Below are 16,771 nucleotides of genomic sequence, written 5' to 3'. Positions count from 1 at the left end.
CTTGTCCCATCGCGCACTAGTGACTCCTGTGGCGGGCTGGGCTCAGTGCATGCTGACACGGTCGCCAGGTGTACGGGGTTTCTTCTGACACGTTGGTGCAGCTGGCTTCCGGGTTAAGTGGGCATTGTGTCAAGAAGCAGTGCGGCTTGGTTGTGTTGTGTTTCGGAGGACGCATGGCTCTCGACCTTTGCCTCTCCTGAGTCCATACGGGAGTTGCAGCGATGAGACAAAACTGTAACTTACAAATTGGATACCACAAAATTGGGGAGAAAAAGGGGTAAAGACTCACACTGTACCTGCTCAGGAATGGTGGAACAGACACTCATGGCCTTACCAAAGAGGTGGAGCGCAGACTCCCCAAAGAGGCAGAGGTGCACCATATGCAGACCGCGTCCCCTATGCACCACCTCGCGCAGAGGGCCTCTGTCCTGATGGGACTAACTCGCTAGCACAAGACTGTTTCATCGAGCACCACCTTTCCAGCTAGAAAAAGGTCAACGGCCAACAAATGGGTGTTACACACTCTAACACAAGGCTACGCACCACAATTTTAGTGTGCTTCAGGGATGTCTTGAAAGCAACGGCTTGCAACCCTACTCAAAAGCAAAAGCTCTGCTCAGATGTCTACTTGCTCCTGGAAGACGCATACTTCCATGTCCCCATTCTGCCAGCACTCTGAAAATACCTGAGATTTGCCTCCGAACAACGTGTTATTCAGTTTGAGCCAGTGCCTTCGTGAAGTATTCAGACCCCTAGACTTTCTCCACATTTTTGTCAAGTTACAGCCTTATTCCAAGTATTAAATCGTTTTTTACTCCTCAAATCTACACACAATACCCTATAATGACAAAGCAAAAACAGGTTTTTATACATTTTTGTGAATGTATTTTTTTTTTAAATCATATTTGCATAAGTATTCAGACCCTTTACTCAGTACTTTGTTGAAGCATCTTTGGAAGCGACGACAACTTCAAGTCTTCTTGGGTATGACGCTACAATACATGTATTTTCATTTACTTCCCTATTGGACCCACCGCTATGCCAGTTCTATTGGTGTGTCATTCTGTCTTACTTTTTAAGTTGCAGCCTAATTATTTCATTTGGATCTCTGTGGCGGTTGGGGCAGACATTCTCCTGCTCCACTGTATCAAAACATGTAGGCTTCGTTTGTCAATCACAGAAAGAGATACTTTGGAGTCGATTCTGGCGTTGCTTCTTGTCACAGCTGTTTGACATTTTTTATAATAGAAGAAGAATTCTTACCTGCGTTTCTGAGATTTTAGTTACAGTAGCCTACACAAGAAAGTGACCCAGTTTCTGCCACAAATCAGCGTTGGGTGGTTCAGTAGACCTGTGGATTGACTCAACACTTGCCTGTCTGGAAATCACTGCCATGCAAACTGATTCTTGGAATTCATTTTGAATAACGACAAGAATATTAAACATCCACATGAAATAATATGCCACCTGTGTTATACACTGGGTGTACAAAACATTAAGATCTGTGCTTTCCATGACATGAAAACTATGATCCCATATTGTTGTCACTTCTTAAATCCACTTCAAACAGTGGATTGGAGGGGAGGAGACGGGTTTAAGAAAGATTTTTAAGCCTTGAGACAATTGAGACATGGATTGTGTATGTGTGCCATTCAGAGGGTGAAAAGGCAAGACAAAAGATTTGTGGCTTTGAATGGGGTATGGTAGTAAGTGCCAGGAGCACCAGTTTGTGTCAAGAACTACAATGCTGCTGTGTTTTTCATATCCAACAGTTTCCTGTGTGTATCAAGAATGGTTCATCACCCAAAAGACATTCAGTCAGCTTGACACAACTGTGGGAAGCATTTGGAGTCAACATGGGCCAGCATCACTGTGGAACGCTTTCGACACCTTGCAGAGTCCACTCTGACGAATTGAGACTGTTCTATATAATATCAACATAATGAAGGTTATTGTATATAATGTATTATGGTTTACTATATGATATGATAGTGTATGATGTGTTTAACTGTTTTAAATAGCTGAGATGTGTGCTATTACAGGTTGTGGAATATTTAGTGACAGGTATCTAGGCTACACACCTGGATCTGGGTTATGGCTGCTAAACAGTGCCCAAAGTTGTGCCAGTTGGACCAATTCTGATTAAGCTTATCCATGTCCCTAACAAGGGCTCATTGAGAAGTTGTGTCTAACGGTATCAGTAAGCCGCTATGTACTACGGGAGTCACTGAGCCCATGGGCCAAATGAATGAAGCTCATTCTGGGCAGACCTGGGAGAAGCACAGCCAGGCCTGTGTGTGAGGGGTTGCAGGAATGTATGAATGAATAGGCCTTTTTGTTTTCCCCCTGTCCCTCTGCTGGAGCGACATTAGTGTACCTTGTTATTTCCAGATCTGAAAGACTCCCATTCTATCCAATTAAAGCTTCCCTGGGTTTGGGTTATCTATGTCATTCTAGTCTCTGCCTGGTGGTCAGTAGTCGGATCCCTTTAAAAAAAACTTCTAACAAGGACCCAATGAGCTGTAAACTCTTTACTATCCTTCCCATTGCATTCAGAGTAATAGTAGCCAGCTGTACAGGAGAGTCCAGAGTAGTGCAGCTCACTGTGCATGGCTCCTTTCAGCTATTTCACGTACATAAAGCTTATAGATGGATCATAAGACATTTATCAGATGTCACTCGCCACTTGCATTCTCCCACCACCTTCTCATTTATGCACAGGGCCCTTTCCAAAGGAACAATCAATTGCTGTTCTCTAGTTTCTCTTATCAAAGCTAGACAAAGACGGACATATTGCTCTGCTTGGAAATTAAAACGTATGTGAAGGTATACTTGTCTTGGGAATGACTTGATGCACAGGTAAGCAAAGAAAACCCTCTCTCCAATACTACACTACAGAGTTTCACATAAGCCCTGTTGGATAATGGATGTGTTGTCAATATTGACTATGTTATTGTGTACTAAGGGTTTGTCAGGTGCTGGAAAGAAAACCGTCGGCGTTGCCCTGGACGAGTACTTGGCGTTCCCTGCTACTCCTTGGACGGGGATAACATCCGACAGGGACTGGATAGTAACGTAGGCTTCACCTCTGTGGACAGGGAGAACATCGGGCACATTGCTGAGGTGGCCAAGCTGTTTGCAGACGCAGGATTGATCCTGCGTCACCAGCTTCATTACTCCATTCACTAAGGTGAGTGAGTGAAACGGATAAACAGACGGACTGTTCAATTCGCACTTGATATGAGATACTTAGTTGGAAACTTATCAAAGGGCCATCTCTAAATCATCCACTGTGATGGATCTGAGCTCTGGCTTGTATAGCTGCTATACTGTGTCTCTGCATTCACTTCTGTTACTATCTGGTTTTGAAAACCGGTTTTTGTTATAGAAGTAAAATCAAGATACCAATCCTGTTGATTTTTGCTACCCAGTCTCTTCCTCCTGTGCGTAGGACCGAGATGAAGCCAGGAAGATCCATGGTTGCTCTGGGCTGTCGTTCTTCGAGGTGTTCATTGCTAGAAAGATGTCGGCATCAAGTAATTGTCTCTGGCCCCCTCCAGGTTAGGGGAAGTGATGAGCTCTACAGCAATCTCACAACAATCACTGGTAGAAAAATGTTTTCTGCCCCTCCCAAAATATAGAATTTGTAAATAATTGGCCCTCTTTCTGGGACTCGCTCACAAACAGAACCAAGCATGGCCTGCTGAAGAGTGACGGACTCCATCCTAGCTGGAGGGGTACTCTCATCTTAACTATGAACATAGACAGGGCTCTAGCTACACAATGAGATAGGGTGGAGGCCAGGCTACAGGCTGTTAGCCAGCCTTGCCAGCTTGTTGGAGTCTGCCACTAGCACAGCCAGTGTAGTCAGCTCAGCTATCCCCGTTGAGACCGTGTCTGTGCCTCGACCTAGGTTGGGCAAAACTAAACATGGCGGTGTTCGCTTTAGCAATCTCACTGGAATAAAGACCTCCTCCATCCCTGTCATTATTGAAATAGATTGTGATATCGCCCATCTCAAAATAGGGCTACTTAATGTTAGATCCCTCACTTCCAAGGCAGTATAGACAATGAGCTAATTATCATCTTGATGTGATTGGCCTAGACTGAAACATCGCTGTAAATGAGGAATGGCGTCATTTACTGTGTTATGAGGCCTCACCTCCTGGTTACACTAGTGATCATATCCCCTGCGCATCCCGCAAATGGGGAGGTGTTGCTAACATTTACAATAGCAAATTTCAATCAAATGTAAAAAATTACTGCGTTTTATTTTTTTGAGCTTCTAAGGCATGAAATATATGCAGCCTACTCAAACACTTTATGGCTCCAGTTCCCTGAATTCCTATAGGACCTTGTAGTCATGGCAGATAATATTCACACATTTGGTGACTTTAACATTCACATGGAAAAGTCCAGAGACCCACTCCAAAAGGCTTTCGGAGCCATTATTGACTCAGTGGGTTTTTTTTTTCAGTCATACTCTGGACCTAATTTTGACCCGTGGAATAAATATTGTGGATCTTAATGTTTTTCCTCATAATCCTGGACTATCGGACCTGAAATTATTAAATTTACAATTGCAACAAATAATCTCCTTAGACCCCAACCAAGGATCCTCAAAAGCCGTACTATAAATTACCAGACAACCCAAAGATTCCTAGACTCCCTCCACCTACCCAAGAATGTCGGAGTACAAAAGTCAGTTAACCACCTAACCGAGGAACTAAATTTAACCTTGTGTAATACCCTAGATGCAGTCGCACCCCAAAAAACGAAAAACATTTGTCATAAGAAACTAGCTCCCTGGTATACAGTAAAATACCCGAGCCCTGAAGCAAGCTTCCAGAAAATTGGAACGGAAATGGCGCTCCACCAAACTGGAAGTCTTCCGACTAGCTTGGAAAGACAGTATCATGCAATATCGAAGAGCCCTCACTGCTGTTCGATCATCCTATTTTTCCAACATGATTGAGAAGAATTAGAATAATCCAAAATGTATTTTGGATACTGTCACAACGCTAACTAAAATGCATTCCCCAAGAGAGGATGGCTTTCACTTCAGCAGTGATAAATTCATTAACTTCTTTGATATAAAGATCATGATCATTAGAAAGCAAATTGCGGACTCCTCTTTAAATCTGCGTATTTCTCCAAAGCTCAGTTGTCCAGAGTCTGTACAACTCTGCCAGGACCTAGGATAAAAGGAGACACTCAAGGTTTTTAATACCATATCCCTTGACACATTCATGAAAATAGTAATGGCCTCTAAACCTTCAAGCTGCATACTGGACCCTATTCCAACTAAACTACTGAAAGAGCTGCTTCCTGTGCTTGGCCCTCCTATGTTGAACATAATAAATAAACTACAGTTAGTGCTAAACATGGCTGCTATAGACTCTTGACTAGAACCAACAAAAATGTGATCATATTACTCCAGTGCTAGCCTCACTACACTAGCTTCCTGTTAAGGCTCTGGCTGATTTCAAGGTTTTACTGCTAACCTACAAAACATTACATGGGCTTGCTCCTACCTATCTCTCCGATTTGGTCCTGCCGTAAATACCTACACGTACGCTACGGTCACCAGACGCAGGCCTCCTTATTGTCCCTAGAATTTCTAAGCAAACAGCTGGAGGCAGGGATTTCTCCTACAGCAGGTCCTATGATTGGTTGTAGTCTGGCCCAGGGGTGTGAAGGTGAACGGAAAGACGCTGGCGCAACGAACCGCACTTGCTGTCTCGTTTCCCCTCTCTCAACCGGGATTTACTGGTGCTCTTCCATCCCATCTCTAGGAGGTGTACGTCACTTGAGTGGGTTGAGTCACTGACGTGATCTTCCTGTCTGGGTTTGGCGCCCCCCTCGGGTTCATGCCGTGGGGGAGATATTCGTGGGCTATACTCAGCCTTGTCTCAGGTAGTAAGTTGGTGGTTGAAGATATCCCTTTAGTGGTGTGGGGGCCATGCTTTGGCAAAGTGGGTGGGGTTATCCTGCCTGGTTGGCACTGTTCAGGGGTATTGTCGGACAGGGCCACAGTGTCTCCCGACCCCTCCTGTCTCAGCCTCCAGTATTTATGCTGTAATAGTTTGTGTCGGGGGGCTAGGGTCAAGTCTGTTATGTCTAGAGTATTTCTCCTGTCTTATCCGGGGTCCTGTGTGAATTTAAGAATGCTCCCTCTAATTCTCTCTCTCCCTTTCCCTCCCCACCCGGAGGACCTGAGCCCTTGGACCATACCTCAGGACTACCTGGCCTGATGACTCCTTGCTGTCCCCAGTCCACCTGGTCAAGCTCCTGCTCCAGTTTCAACTGTTCTGCCTGCTGCTATGGAACTTGACTTGTTCACTGGATATGCTACCTGCTGTTTTCCACTCTCTCTACCGCACCTGCTGTCTCTAACTTTGAATGCTCGGCTATGAAAAGCCAACTGACATTTACTCCTGAGTTGCTGACCTGTTGCACCCTCTACAACCACTGTGATTATTATTATTTGACCCTGCTGGTCATCTATGAACGTTTGAAGATCTTGGCCATGTACTGTTATAATCTCAAACCGGCACAGCCAGAAGAGGATTTGCCACCCCTCAGAGCCTGCTTCCTCTCTAGGTTTTTTCCTAGATTCCTGATTTTCTAGGGAGTTTTTCCTAGCCACAGTGTTTCTACATCTGCATTGCTTGCTGTTTGGGGTCTTAGGCTGGGTTTCTGTGTAGCACTTTGTGATATTGGCTGATGTAAATAGGACTTTATAAATAAATGTAATTGATTGATTGACTGACTCTGCCCTCTAGTGTTCCAGTTCTCTTTTACATTACATTACAGAGCTACATTTAACAGTAAAGATCATATGGCTTTAAAGTCTACCACTTTACATGCTATGCTATTAAACAAGCAAAGAGAGTGGGTCATAGAATGTACAGCTACAGCACTAAAGAGGTGTCGATTATTGACAAGGTCCTGAACAGGTATCCTAATCCTCTCCCCTTAGGCTTTAAGGGCATCGATTCACCCTTGGAGAAGCCTGAGTTACCTGAGCTTGTGCTGAAGACCGGAGAGATCTCAGTGATTGAGTGCATCCAGCAGGTGGTCGAGCTGCTGAAGTAATAGGACTGTCTATCTATGGTCCCTGAGACCTTGTTGGGCCTCGTCTGTCTGTGGTGTAGCTAATTCAGTATTTTCCAATTACTGGTACTGCCCTATCTACCATGACGAAAATGCCCTAGTCATTGGACAAAATGATTCAAATGCGTATTTTCAGGCTCCTTTGAACAGTGTGAACTTGTTAATGTACTAGCATATTGATCCCTTTGTTTTGTATTACATTTACATTTACATTTAAGTCATTTAGCAGACTTATCCAGAGCGACTTACAAATTGGTGCATTCACCTTATGACATCCAGTGGGACAGTCACTTAACATTGTGCCAACTAGTGTGACAGAGGAAGTTAATGAGCTCTTTGTGCCAGAGAACAAGCTTGACTTGGCACTGAGCGACGCCAAGATGCCGCCCACCGTCAGCATTACCAAGGTAACAAATCCTTCTCGTATGCATGTTTTTGGGGTTTGATACGTACAATCTTGAGGAGACTTAACTGCTGACTCTTCATGTTGAGTAGTTAACACCTGATTTGACCTCACCCTCATGGCAGTTTTTTTTCTTCTTCTGTATGTCCTGTAGCTGCACCTCCAGTGGGTGCAGGTGCTGCTGGCCCTCAAGGGCTCACTCCTTCCTATTTTATATTCTCATTTTCAAACAAGTACTGTAGAAATCTAGGCATAAATGGAATACATGCCTGATAGCTTTAAAAACATTTAACTGTATATCGTTTAGTTTTATGAGTGGGTCAAAGGGAATCTGTAAGCACCTAAGTTGAAGTCAATATGAATATTTTATTAACAGATCACTTTTGTTACCCATCTATGCATCTGAACAGCCAAGGTAGTAACTTAAAACGTTTAATGATAGATGTTTTTTAAGATGTGAGAAGACAAATGATGTAATTCCATTGATGAGTGACCAAGAAGTTTGTGGTATGTGAGTGGAAGGGGTTTTAACTACCTTTGTATAATGGAATGAAGTTATACCTATATCAAGTGATGCCATATTAACTCATGTTCTTCGACTGTATTTACCTTTTTATATTTCAGAATACTTTTCAGAGTATAGGAAATGTCAAGCAAATAAATGACATGGCATCAAAAGATGTATTTGTGTAATATATTTTAGCAGACACCAGAATGCAGGGTAATACAAACGAAGCACATTGGCCGATTTGTTAACTGAAAAAATATTATTCAATTAACATATTAGTCACAATCAGGAGATTATCAACAATACCATTATTTAAAAGAAAAAAGCAAGCATATTTTATCGAAAAAAAAGTTTAAAAAATAAACACCAATCCCCAAAACTATATGTCCACAGAACTTGTCATTCAAGTAAACTATGAATTGGCAATCACACATTCAATAGATTTACAAGTTCGAATGGCTGTTGCTTGTGGGAGATACTAGAAGTTCGTCATGAATAAATAATCAATCACCCAACAATTAAGCATCCTGGTCATCATAAGAGATAAACAGAAACTATAATGCTGTGTTCACGTACTAGTCAGACACTAGTTGACATTTCCGACTTGCTAACTGGTTGAAGGCGGCACGTATAGAACTACAACCAGTTAGCAAGTCTGTCATTTCCGAGTTTCCTAGTTCCGACTAGCACATGAATGCAGCATAAGAGACAAACGGCACAGGAAGTATTCACAAGCAGTTTCTATATTCTACTGTTAATGAAACCTGGACTGACAAGGGGACATACAAAGGACCTGAAAGCACAACAGACACACAACCCGTCACACAGGTTTCCTGATCTATTGAAGTTTTAAAAACAAAATGAAACTTGAATAATAAATGAATAAATACCTTAACATTAGCAGCTCACGATATTACAGCTCTAACCTACCCCTATGTATTTAAAAGAAGGAAATGGAAGGCCATGACACTAATCTTTACCCCAAGCATCATTGCATCGTGTTCTCTTCACAACATCCACAGCGATAATTCACTTTCGGTGAAAAGTTGAATTGCTCTTTCTGATATAGAAACTTTTATCATGCATGATAAAATGTATGATCTAACGCATATAATTCAGACATCCGAGAACCACTCATTGTATAACATTTAGCTAATAGTCAAAGGATGACAGTGCCTACTAAAAGTAGCACATTTTATTACAGATGTTACACAAGCTAGTTTGATTAACAGCTTTCCTGAAAAAAGAATAATAATTCTAAATATACAGTACCAAAAGAAACATTTCATGTTCAGATAAAAATGGAAGGTGAAAGGCCCAAGGCTAAGTCAATATTGCTGTGTGTGTAATAAGGACGAGCATGTGTATTGTCAAACCTGAACGGATCCAAAGCTGTGCTCATATTTTGCAGTCTGAGAGCATGCGTCGGTGAGACCTCGGTTGAGCAGATATGGATAAGAAACTAACACCAACACAAGTATCATGTAACTCCCAAGATAATAAATTGCATTTTGACCAAAATATTTAATATCAATGCAATGAACCAAATGTTCTAAATTAATTGTTGAAGTAAAAATGATACTATGATAGACATTACATTGTGTGCATCTCTTCATGGTTTCAATCAATACTCTTTATACATAAGGAAAACATATCCAGAGGCTTAATAGTTCTCTTTTGCACATCGAGTCTCAATCCATAGCAGCATGCATCAGTACGCTCTGTCCCCCTGCAGACTTGGACTTCCTCATCTTCTGGATGGCCCTCTGCATGTCTTGCTGCTGGATGGACCGGATGCAGTCCTCTTCTAGACTGGAGGAGGGAGCCAGGAGACAAATAAAATGGTCAGTATATTGCTGGTAACTGCAGAAGGCACTGTAATTGTGTGACATCTCTAATCACCACGAATGCTCATATATAAGCGCCAATGTAAGACAGGTAATGGTCCTCGAGGAAGGGCTCAAAAAGGGGTGTGGTACCTGTCATTGGCATGGGTGTTATGGACAAAGTCCCGCACGCAGAGCAGAGCAGCGTCCCTACACAACTCTCGGAGGTCACTCCCTGAGAATCCATCAGTCTCCTTCGCTATCTCAACAAAGTCAACAGTGGGTTCAACCTGGGAATTGCATGGGGAAGTTTAGTGAAAACACACACTGCCAAAAAGCACAACTTAATTAGCATGACTAAGACGTAGAACTTACATTTTCATTGTCCAATATGAGTTTCAAGATTTCTTCCCTCTGCCTGACATTCTGCAAGAAAACAATACTTTTTTAGCAGGAATTAAATACATTTTTAGGTAATCTCATATAGTACTGCATAATCATATCATAGAACATATTCATAGTACTGATAAACATGTGTACAGTTTGTGAATATACTCACAGGCTGATTAATGTGAAATCTTGTGGGCATTCTCCTCAGAATGGCAGAGTCGAGATCCTGTGGACGGTTAGTGGCCCCCATAATGATGACCTGCATGTGGAAAAGGTGAGAGGCAAGTGTGTGCTCTGACCTCTTTCTCCCCTCTCTCTCCAGATGAAATCTCGCGTCTTGTGACGGCCGGCCCAACAACCTGCCCGCTTGACCCTATCCCCTCCGCTCTTCTCCAGACCATTTCCGGAGACCTTCTCCCTTACCTCACCTCGCTCATCAACTCATCCCTGACCGCTGGCTACGTCCCTTCCGTCTTCAAGAGAGCGAGAGTTGCACCCCTTCTGAAAAAACCTACACTCGATCCCTCCGATGTCAACAACTACAGACCAGTATCCCTTCTTTCTTTTCTCTCCAAAACTCTTGAACGTGCCGTCCTTGGCCAGCTCTCCCGCTATCTCTCTCTGAATGACCTTCTTGATCCAAATCAGTCAGGTTTCAAGACTAGTCATTCAACTGAGACTGCTCTTCTCTGTATCACGGAGGCGCTCCGCACTGCTAAAGCTAACTCTCTCTCCTCTGCTCTCATCCTTCTAGACCTATCGGCTGCCTTCGATACTGTGAACCATCAGATCCTCCTCTCCACCCTCTCCGAGTTGGGCATCTCCGGTGCGGCCCACGCTTGGATTGCGTCCTACCTGACAGGTCGCTCCTACCAGGTGGCGTGGCGAGAATCTGTCTCCTCACCACGCGCTCTCACCACTGGTGTCCCCCAGGGCTCTGTTCTAGGCCCTCTCCTATTCTCGCTATACACCAAGTCACTTGGCTCTGTCATAACCTCACATGGTCTCTTCTATCATTGCTATGCAGACGACACACAATTAATCTTCTCCTTTCCCCCTTCTGATGACCAGGTGGCGAATCACATCTCTGCATGTCTGGCAGACATATCAGTGTGGATAACGGATCACCACCTCAAGCTGAACCTCGGCAAGACGGAGCTGCTCTTCCTCCCGGGGAAGGACTGCCCGTTCCATGATCTCGCCATCACGGTTGACAACTCCATTGTGTCCTCCTCCCAGAGCGCTAAGAACCTTGGCGTGATCCTGGACAACACCCTGCCGTTATCAACTAACATCAAGGCGGTGGCCCGTTCCTGTAGGTTCATGCTCTACAACTTCCGCAGAGTACGACCCTGCCTCACACTGGAAGCGGCGCAGGTCCTAATCCAGGCACTTGTCATCTCCCGTCTGGATTACTGCAACTCGCTGTTGGCTGGGCTCCCTGCCTGTGCCATTAAACCCCTACAACTCATCCAGAACGCCGCAGCCCGTCTGGTGTTCAACCTTCCCAAGTTCTCTCACGTCACCCCGCTCCTCCGCTCTCTCCACTGGCTTCCAGTTGAAGCTCGCATCCGCTACAAGACCATGGTGCTTGCCTACGGAGCTGTGAGGGGAACGGCACCTCAGTACCTCCAGGCTCTGATCAGGCCCTACACCCAAACAAGGGCACTGCGTTCATCCACCTCTGGCCTGCTCGCCTCCCTACCACTGAGGAAGTACAGTTCCCGCTCAGCCCAGTCAAAACTGTTCGCTGCTCTGGCCCCCCAATGGTGGAACAAACTCCCTCACGAAGCCAGGACAGCGGAGTCAATCACCACCTTCCGGAGACACCTGAAACCCCACCTCTTTAAGGAATATCTAGGATAGGATAAGTAATCCTTCTCACCCCCCACCCCTTTAAGATTTAGATGCACTATTGTAAAGTGACTGTTCTACTGGATGTCATAAGGTGAATGCACCAATTTGTAAGTCGCTCTGGATAAGAGCGTCTGCTAAATGACTTAAATGTAAATGTAATGTAAATGTAAGTGAGAAACAGATTTAACCAGACAGGTGTCACGTGATCCTTGTACAGTGGGGCAGAAAAGTATTTAGTCACCCACCAATTGTGCAAGTTCTCCCACTTAAAAAGATGAGGCCTGTAATTTTCATCATAGGTACATTTCAACTATGACAGACAAAATGAGAAAAAAAATCCAGAAAATTACATTGTAGGATTTTTAATAAATTTATTTGCAAATTATGGTGGAAAATAAGTATTTGGTCAACTACAATCAAGCAAGATTTCTGTCTCTCACAGACCTGTAACAACTTCTTTAAGAGGCTCCTCTGTCCTCCACTCGTTACCTGTATTAATGGCACCTGTTTGAACTTGTTATCAGTATAAAAGACACCTGTCCACAACCTCAAACAGTCACACTCCAAACTCCACTATGGCCAAGACCAAAGAGCTGTCAAAGGACACCAGAAACCAAATTGTAGACCTGCACCAGGCTGGGAAGACTGAATCTGCAATAGGTAAGCAGCTTGGTTTGAAGAAATCAACTGTGGGAGCAATTATTAGGAAATGGAAGACATACAAGACCACTGATAATCTCCCTCGATCTGGGGCTCCACGCAAGATCTCACCCCGTGGGGTCAAAATGATCACATGAACGGTGAGCAAAAATCCCAGAAACACATGGGGGGACCTAGTGAATGACCTGCAGAGAGCTGGGACCAAAGTAACAAAGCCTACCATCAGTAACACACTATGCCGCCAGGGACTCAAATCCTGTAGTGCCAGACGTGTCCCCCTGCTTAAAAACTCAACTCGTCATGTTTGGAGGACAAAGAATGCTGAGTTGCATCCAAAGAACACCATACCTACTGTGAAGCATGGGGGTGGAAACATCATGCTTTGGGGCTGTTTTTCTGCAAAGGGACCAGGACGACTGATCCGTGTAAAGGAAAGAGTGAATGAGGCCATGTATCGTGAGATTTTGAGTGAAAACCTTCCATTAGCAAGGGCATTGAAGATGAAACGTGGCTGGTCTTTCAGCATGACAATGATCCCAAACACACTGCCCGGGCAACGAAGGAGTGGCTTCGTAAGAAGCATTTCAAGGTCCTGGAGTGGCCTAGCCAGTCTCCAGATCTCAACCCCATAGAAAATCTTTGGAGGGAGTTCAAAGTCTGTGTTGCCCAGCAACAGCCCCAAAACATCACTGCTCTAGAGGACATCTGCATGGAGGAATGGGCCAAAATACCAGCGACAGTGTGTGAAAACCTTGTGAAGACTTACAGAAAACGTTTGACCTCTGTCATTGCCAACAAAGGGTATATAACAAAGTATTGAGATAAACTTTTGTTATTGACCAAATACTTATTTTCCACCATAATTTGCAAAATAAATTCATTAAAAATCCTACAATGTGATTTTCTGGATTTTCCCCCCTCATTTTGTCTGTCATAGTTGAAGTTGAGAAGTGGGAGAACTTGCACAATTGGTGGCTAACTAAATACTTTTTTTTTCATTCATGATGGACCCACCTGGCAGTTGTAATCAGTTTCCAGGCCATCCCACAAGCTCATGAACTGAGCCTTCATCATGGCTGTGGCCTCGTGGTCAGAGCTGGAACGGCTTCTCAGGAAAGAATCTGGAACAGAAAATTACAGGACCAACAGGAGTTTGTTATGATCACTACATAAACTGGCTTAACTGAAGTACCCAGACAAGATTTCAAAGTACTGTATACCAACGGTAAAATGAGCATTTACCAATTTCATCGATGAAGATGATTGAAGGCTGGAGCTTAATGGCTAAAGAGAAGACTGCAGCAGCCAGTTTCTGGGACTCTCCATACCACTTGTCTGTAAGGGTGGAAGGCTGCAGGTTGATGAAGCGGAAGCCAGCTTCCTTAGCAGTTGCTTTGGCAATCAGCGTCTTTCCACAGCCAGGTGGTCCATACAGCAGCACACCTGTTATCATAATGAATAGGTACGAGAAGTGTTAAAGACTGACGGTCTGTTGAACCTTCATATGCATTGTGTCTATCACTACCGGTCTCAATAAGCTAATATTTTATGAAACAAGAGACTCACCTTTTGGTGGCTGAAGCAGTCTGGATCCCTCAAACAAGTGTCTCTTCTGGATGGGAAGTATGACAGTGTCTTTCAGCTCAGTGATGACCTCATCTAGGCCAGCAATATCACTCCATGTGATCTATAGAGAGAGCATCACATTGGTTAGTTGTGAGGCATAAACATACACAGTGTACAAAACATTAAGAACACCTGTTCATTCCATGACAGACTGACCAGGTGAATCCAGATGAAAGCTATGATCACTTATTGATGTCACCTGTTAAATCCTCTTCAATCCGTGTAGATAAAGGGGACGAAACAGCTTAAAGAAAGATTTTTATGCCTTGTGACATGGATTGTGTCATGGATTGTGTGCCATTCAGAAGGTGAACGGGCAAGGCAAAAGATTTAAGTGCCTTTGAACAGGGTATGGTAGCAGGTGCCAGGTGCAACGCTGCTGGGTTTTTCACACTCAACAGTTTCCCATGTGTATCAAGGATAGTCCACCACCCAAAGGACATCCAGCCAACTTGACACAACTGTGGGAAACATTGGAGTCAACATGGGCCAGCATCCCTGTGGAACACTTTTTTTCATGCATCAACGAATTGCGGGGGTACTCAAAATTAGGAAGGTTTTCTTAATGTTTTGTATACTCTGTAGAATATTTTCATGAGGTTTTGGGTTCAAGAAATTGTGTATTGATGCAGCTCTCTTACCTGCATGGTCAGTGGGTCCACCAGATGTGCTGCGATGCTCATCTCATACTCTGAGAGCTTGACATTCTGCACACCAATCTGCTTCATGAGTTTCTCTGCCTAAAAACCCCAACTGTAAATAGCCATCTACCTTTGCACATTACAATACAGTCCCAACAAACATGATACATAATCCACAGAAGATGCTCAGAATCAAACAGGTCAAACTTGTCTATATTTGAAAACTTCACCTGTTTCTGTGCTTCCATTTTCTGTTTCCTTGTGGGATCAATGGCGTCAACCATCCACTTTATGGTGAAGTAGGTGACTGCACCAAATATAGTCAGTCGGAAGAGTAAACCAATAACTTCATTCCGGCCCAAGGGCCGGGCAACACTTTCAGTTGGAATCTCCTTCAACACCATCTTCTTAGATCTCTGCAGGATGGGGAGAAAAAAAAATATTATCCCAACTTGATCACAGTTGAAATTGAACAATAAAGCTTGGCTAGTAGCTACTATGGCCAAAACTCCATCCAACCAAAACACTAAAAGGGCATTAGCATCATTTTCACAATTTCACGGAATTAGTAGTGTAGATGAAGGGGAGGAGACCGGTTTAAGGAGATTTTTAAGCCTAAAGACAAGTGAGACATGGATTGTGTATGTGTGCCATTCAGAGGGTGAATGGGCAAGACAAAATATTTAAGTGTCTTTGAACAGGTTATGGTAGTAGGTGCCTGGCGCACCGGTATGAGTGTGTCATGAACTGCAACGCTGCTGGGTTTTTCACGCTAAACAGTTTCCCGTGTGCATCAAGAATGGTCCACCACCCAAAGGACATCCAGCCAATTTGGCACAACTGTGGGAAGCATTGGAATCAACATAGGCCAGAATCCTTGTGGAAAGCTTTCAACACCTTGTAGAGTAAACTTTGTAGGGAGGGGACGGGTGCAACTCAACATTAGGAAGATGTTCCTAATGTTTGGTATACTCAGTGTATATATACTGAACAAAAATATAAATGCAACCATGTCAAAGATTTTGCTGAGTTACAGTTCATATGGGGAAATCAGTCAATTGAAATGAATTCATTAGGCCCTAATATTTGGATTTCACGACTGGGAATACAGATATGCATCTGTTGGTCACAGATAGCTTTATTTTTTAAAATAAAATTGGCCTCAGGATATCGTCATGGTATTTCTATGCATTTAAATTGCCAACGATAAAATGCAAATGCCTTCGTTGTCCGTAACTTATGCTTACCCAAACCATAACCCCACCATGGGGCACTCTATTCACAACATTGACATCAGAAAACCCCTCACCCAGACATGTGGTCTGCAGTTGTGAGGCTGTACTGCAAAATTCTCTAAAAAGAAGTTGGCAGCAGCTTATGGTAGAGAAATGAACATTCAATTATCTGAAAACAGCTTTAGTGGACATTCCAGCAGTCAGCATGCCAATTGCACGCTCCCTCAAAACTTAATACAACTGTGGTATTGTGTTGTGTAACAAAACTGCACATTTGAGTGGCCTTTTTTTGACCGCAGCACAAGGTGCACCTGTGAAATGATGCTGTTTAATCAGCTTCTTGATATGCCACACCTGTCAGGTGGATGGATTATCTTGGCAAAGGAGAAATGCTTACTAACAGGAATGTAAACAAATGTTTACACATAATTTCAGAAAAATAAGCTTTCTGTGCGTATGGAACATTTCTGGGATGTTTTATTTCAGATCATGAAACATGGGACCAACAC

The 16,771-nt window shown here is 43.6% G+C and overlaps 1 protein-coding gene and 1 long non-coding RNA gene across 2 annotated transcripts in view; one reads left to right on the top strand and one right to left on the bottom strand.

Moving 5' to 3' along the window:
• Nucleotides 1–1,743: 1,743 nt before the first annotated feature.
• On the top strand, nt 1,744–3,826 carry LOC124040038. Its single transcript, XR_006839673.1, has 3 exons — nt 1,744–1,948; nt 2,966–3,190; nt 3,452–3,826. It is a non-coding gene; the product is annotated as an uncharacterized LOC124040038 (long non-coding RNA).
• Nucleotides 3,827–8,199: 4,373 nt separating this feature from the next.
• The window catches only part of LOC124040032 (outer mitochondrial transmembrane helix translocase-like), a 135,262-nt gene continuing 126,690 nt past the window's right edge, over nt 8,200–16,771 (bottom strand). Inside the window, 9 exon segments of the mRNA XM_046356741.1 lie at nt 8,200–9,839; nt 10,007–10,143; nt 10,229–10,279; nt 10,413–10,502; nt 13,775–13,881; nt 14,003–14,203; nt 14,327–14,447; nt 15,028–15,126; nt 15,258–15,443. Coding sequence (XP_046212697.1) covers nt 9,719–9,839; nt 10,007–10,143; nt 10,229–10,279; nt 10,413–10,502; nt 13,775–13,881; nt 14,003–14,203; nt 14,327–14,447; nt 15,028–15,126; nt 15,258–15,443 — 1,113 coding nt within the window. The 3' untranslated portion in view covers nt 8,200–9,718.

Source organism: Oncorhynchus gorbuscha, linkage group LG07 (genome assembly GCF_021184085.1).
Source record: "Oncorhynchus gorbuscha isolate QuinsamMale2020 ecotype Even-year linkage group LG07, OgorEven_v1.0, whole genome shotgun sequence".
In the NCBI taxonomy this organism is placed as follows: Eukaryota; Metazoa; Chordata; class Actinopteri; order Salmoniformes; family Salmonidae; genus Oncorhynchus; species Oncorhynchus gorbuscha.
The sequence above is the reverse complement of the archived record's forward strand: the minus strand, read 5'-3'. Positions and strand labels throughout refer to the sequence as shown.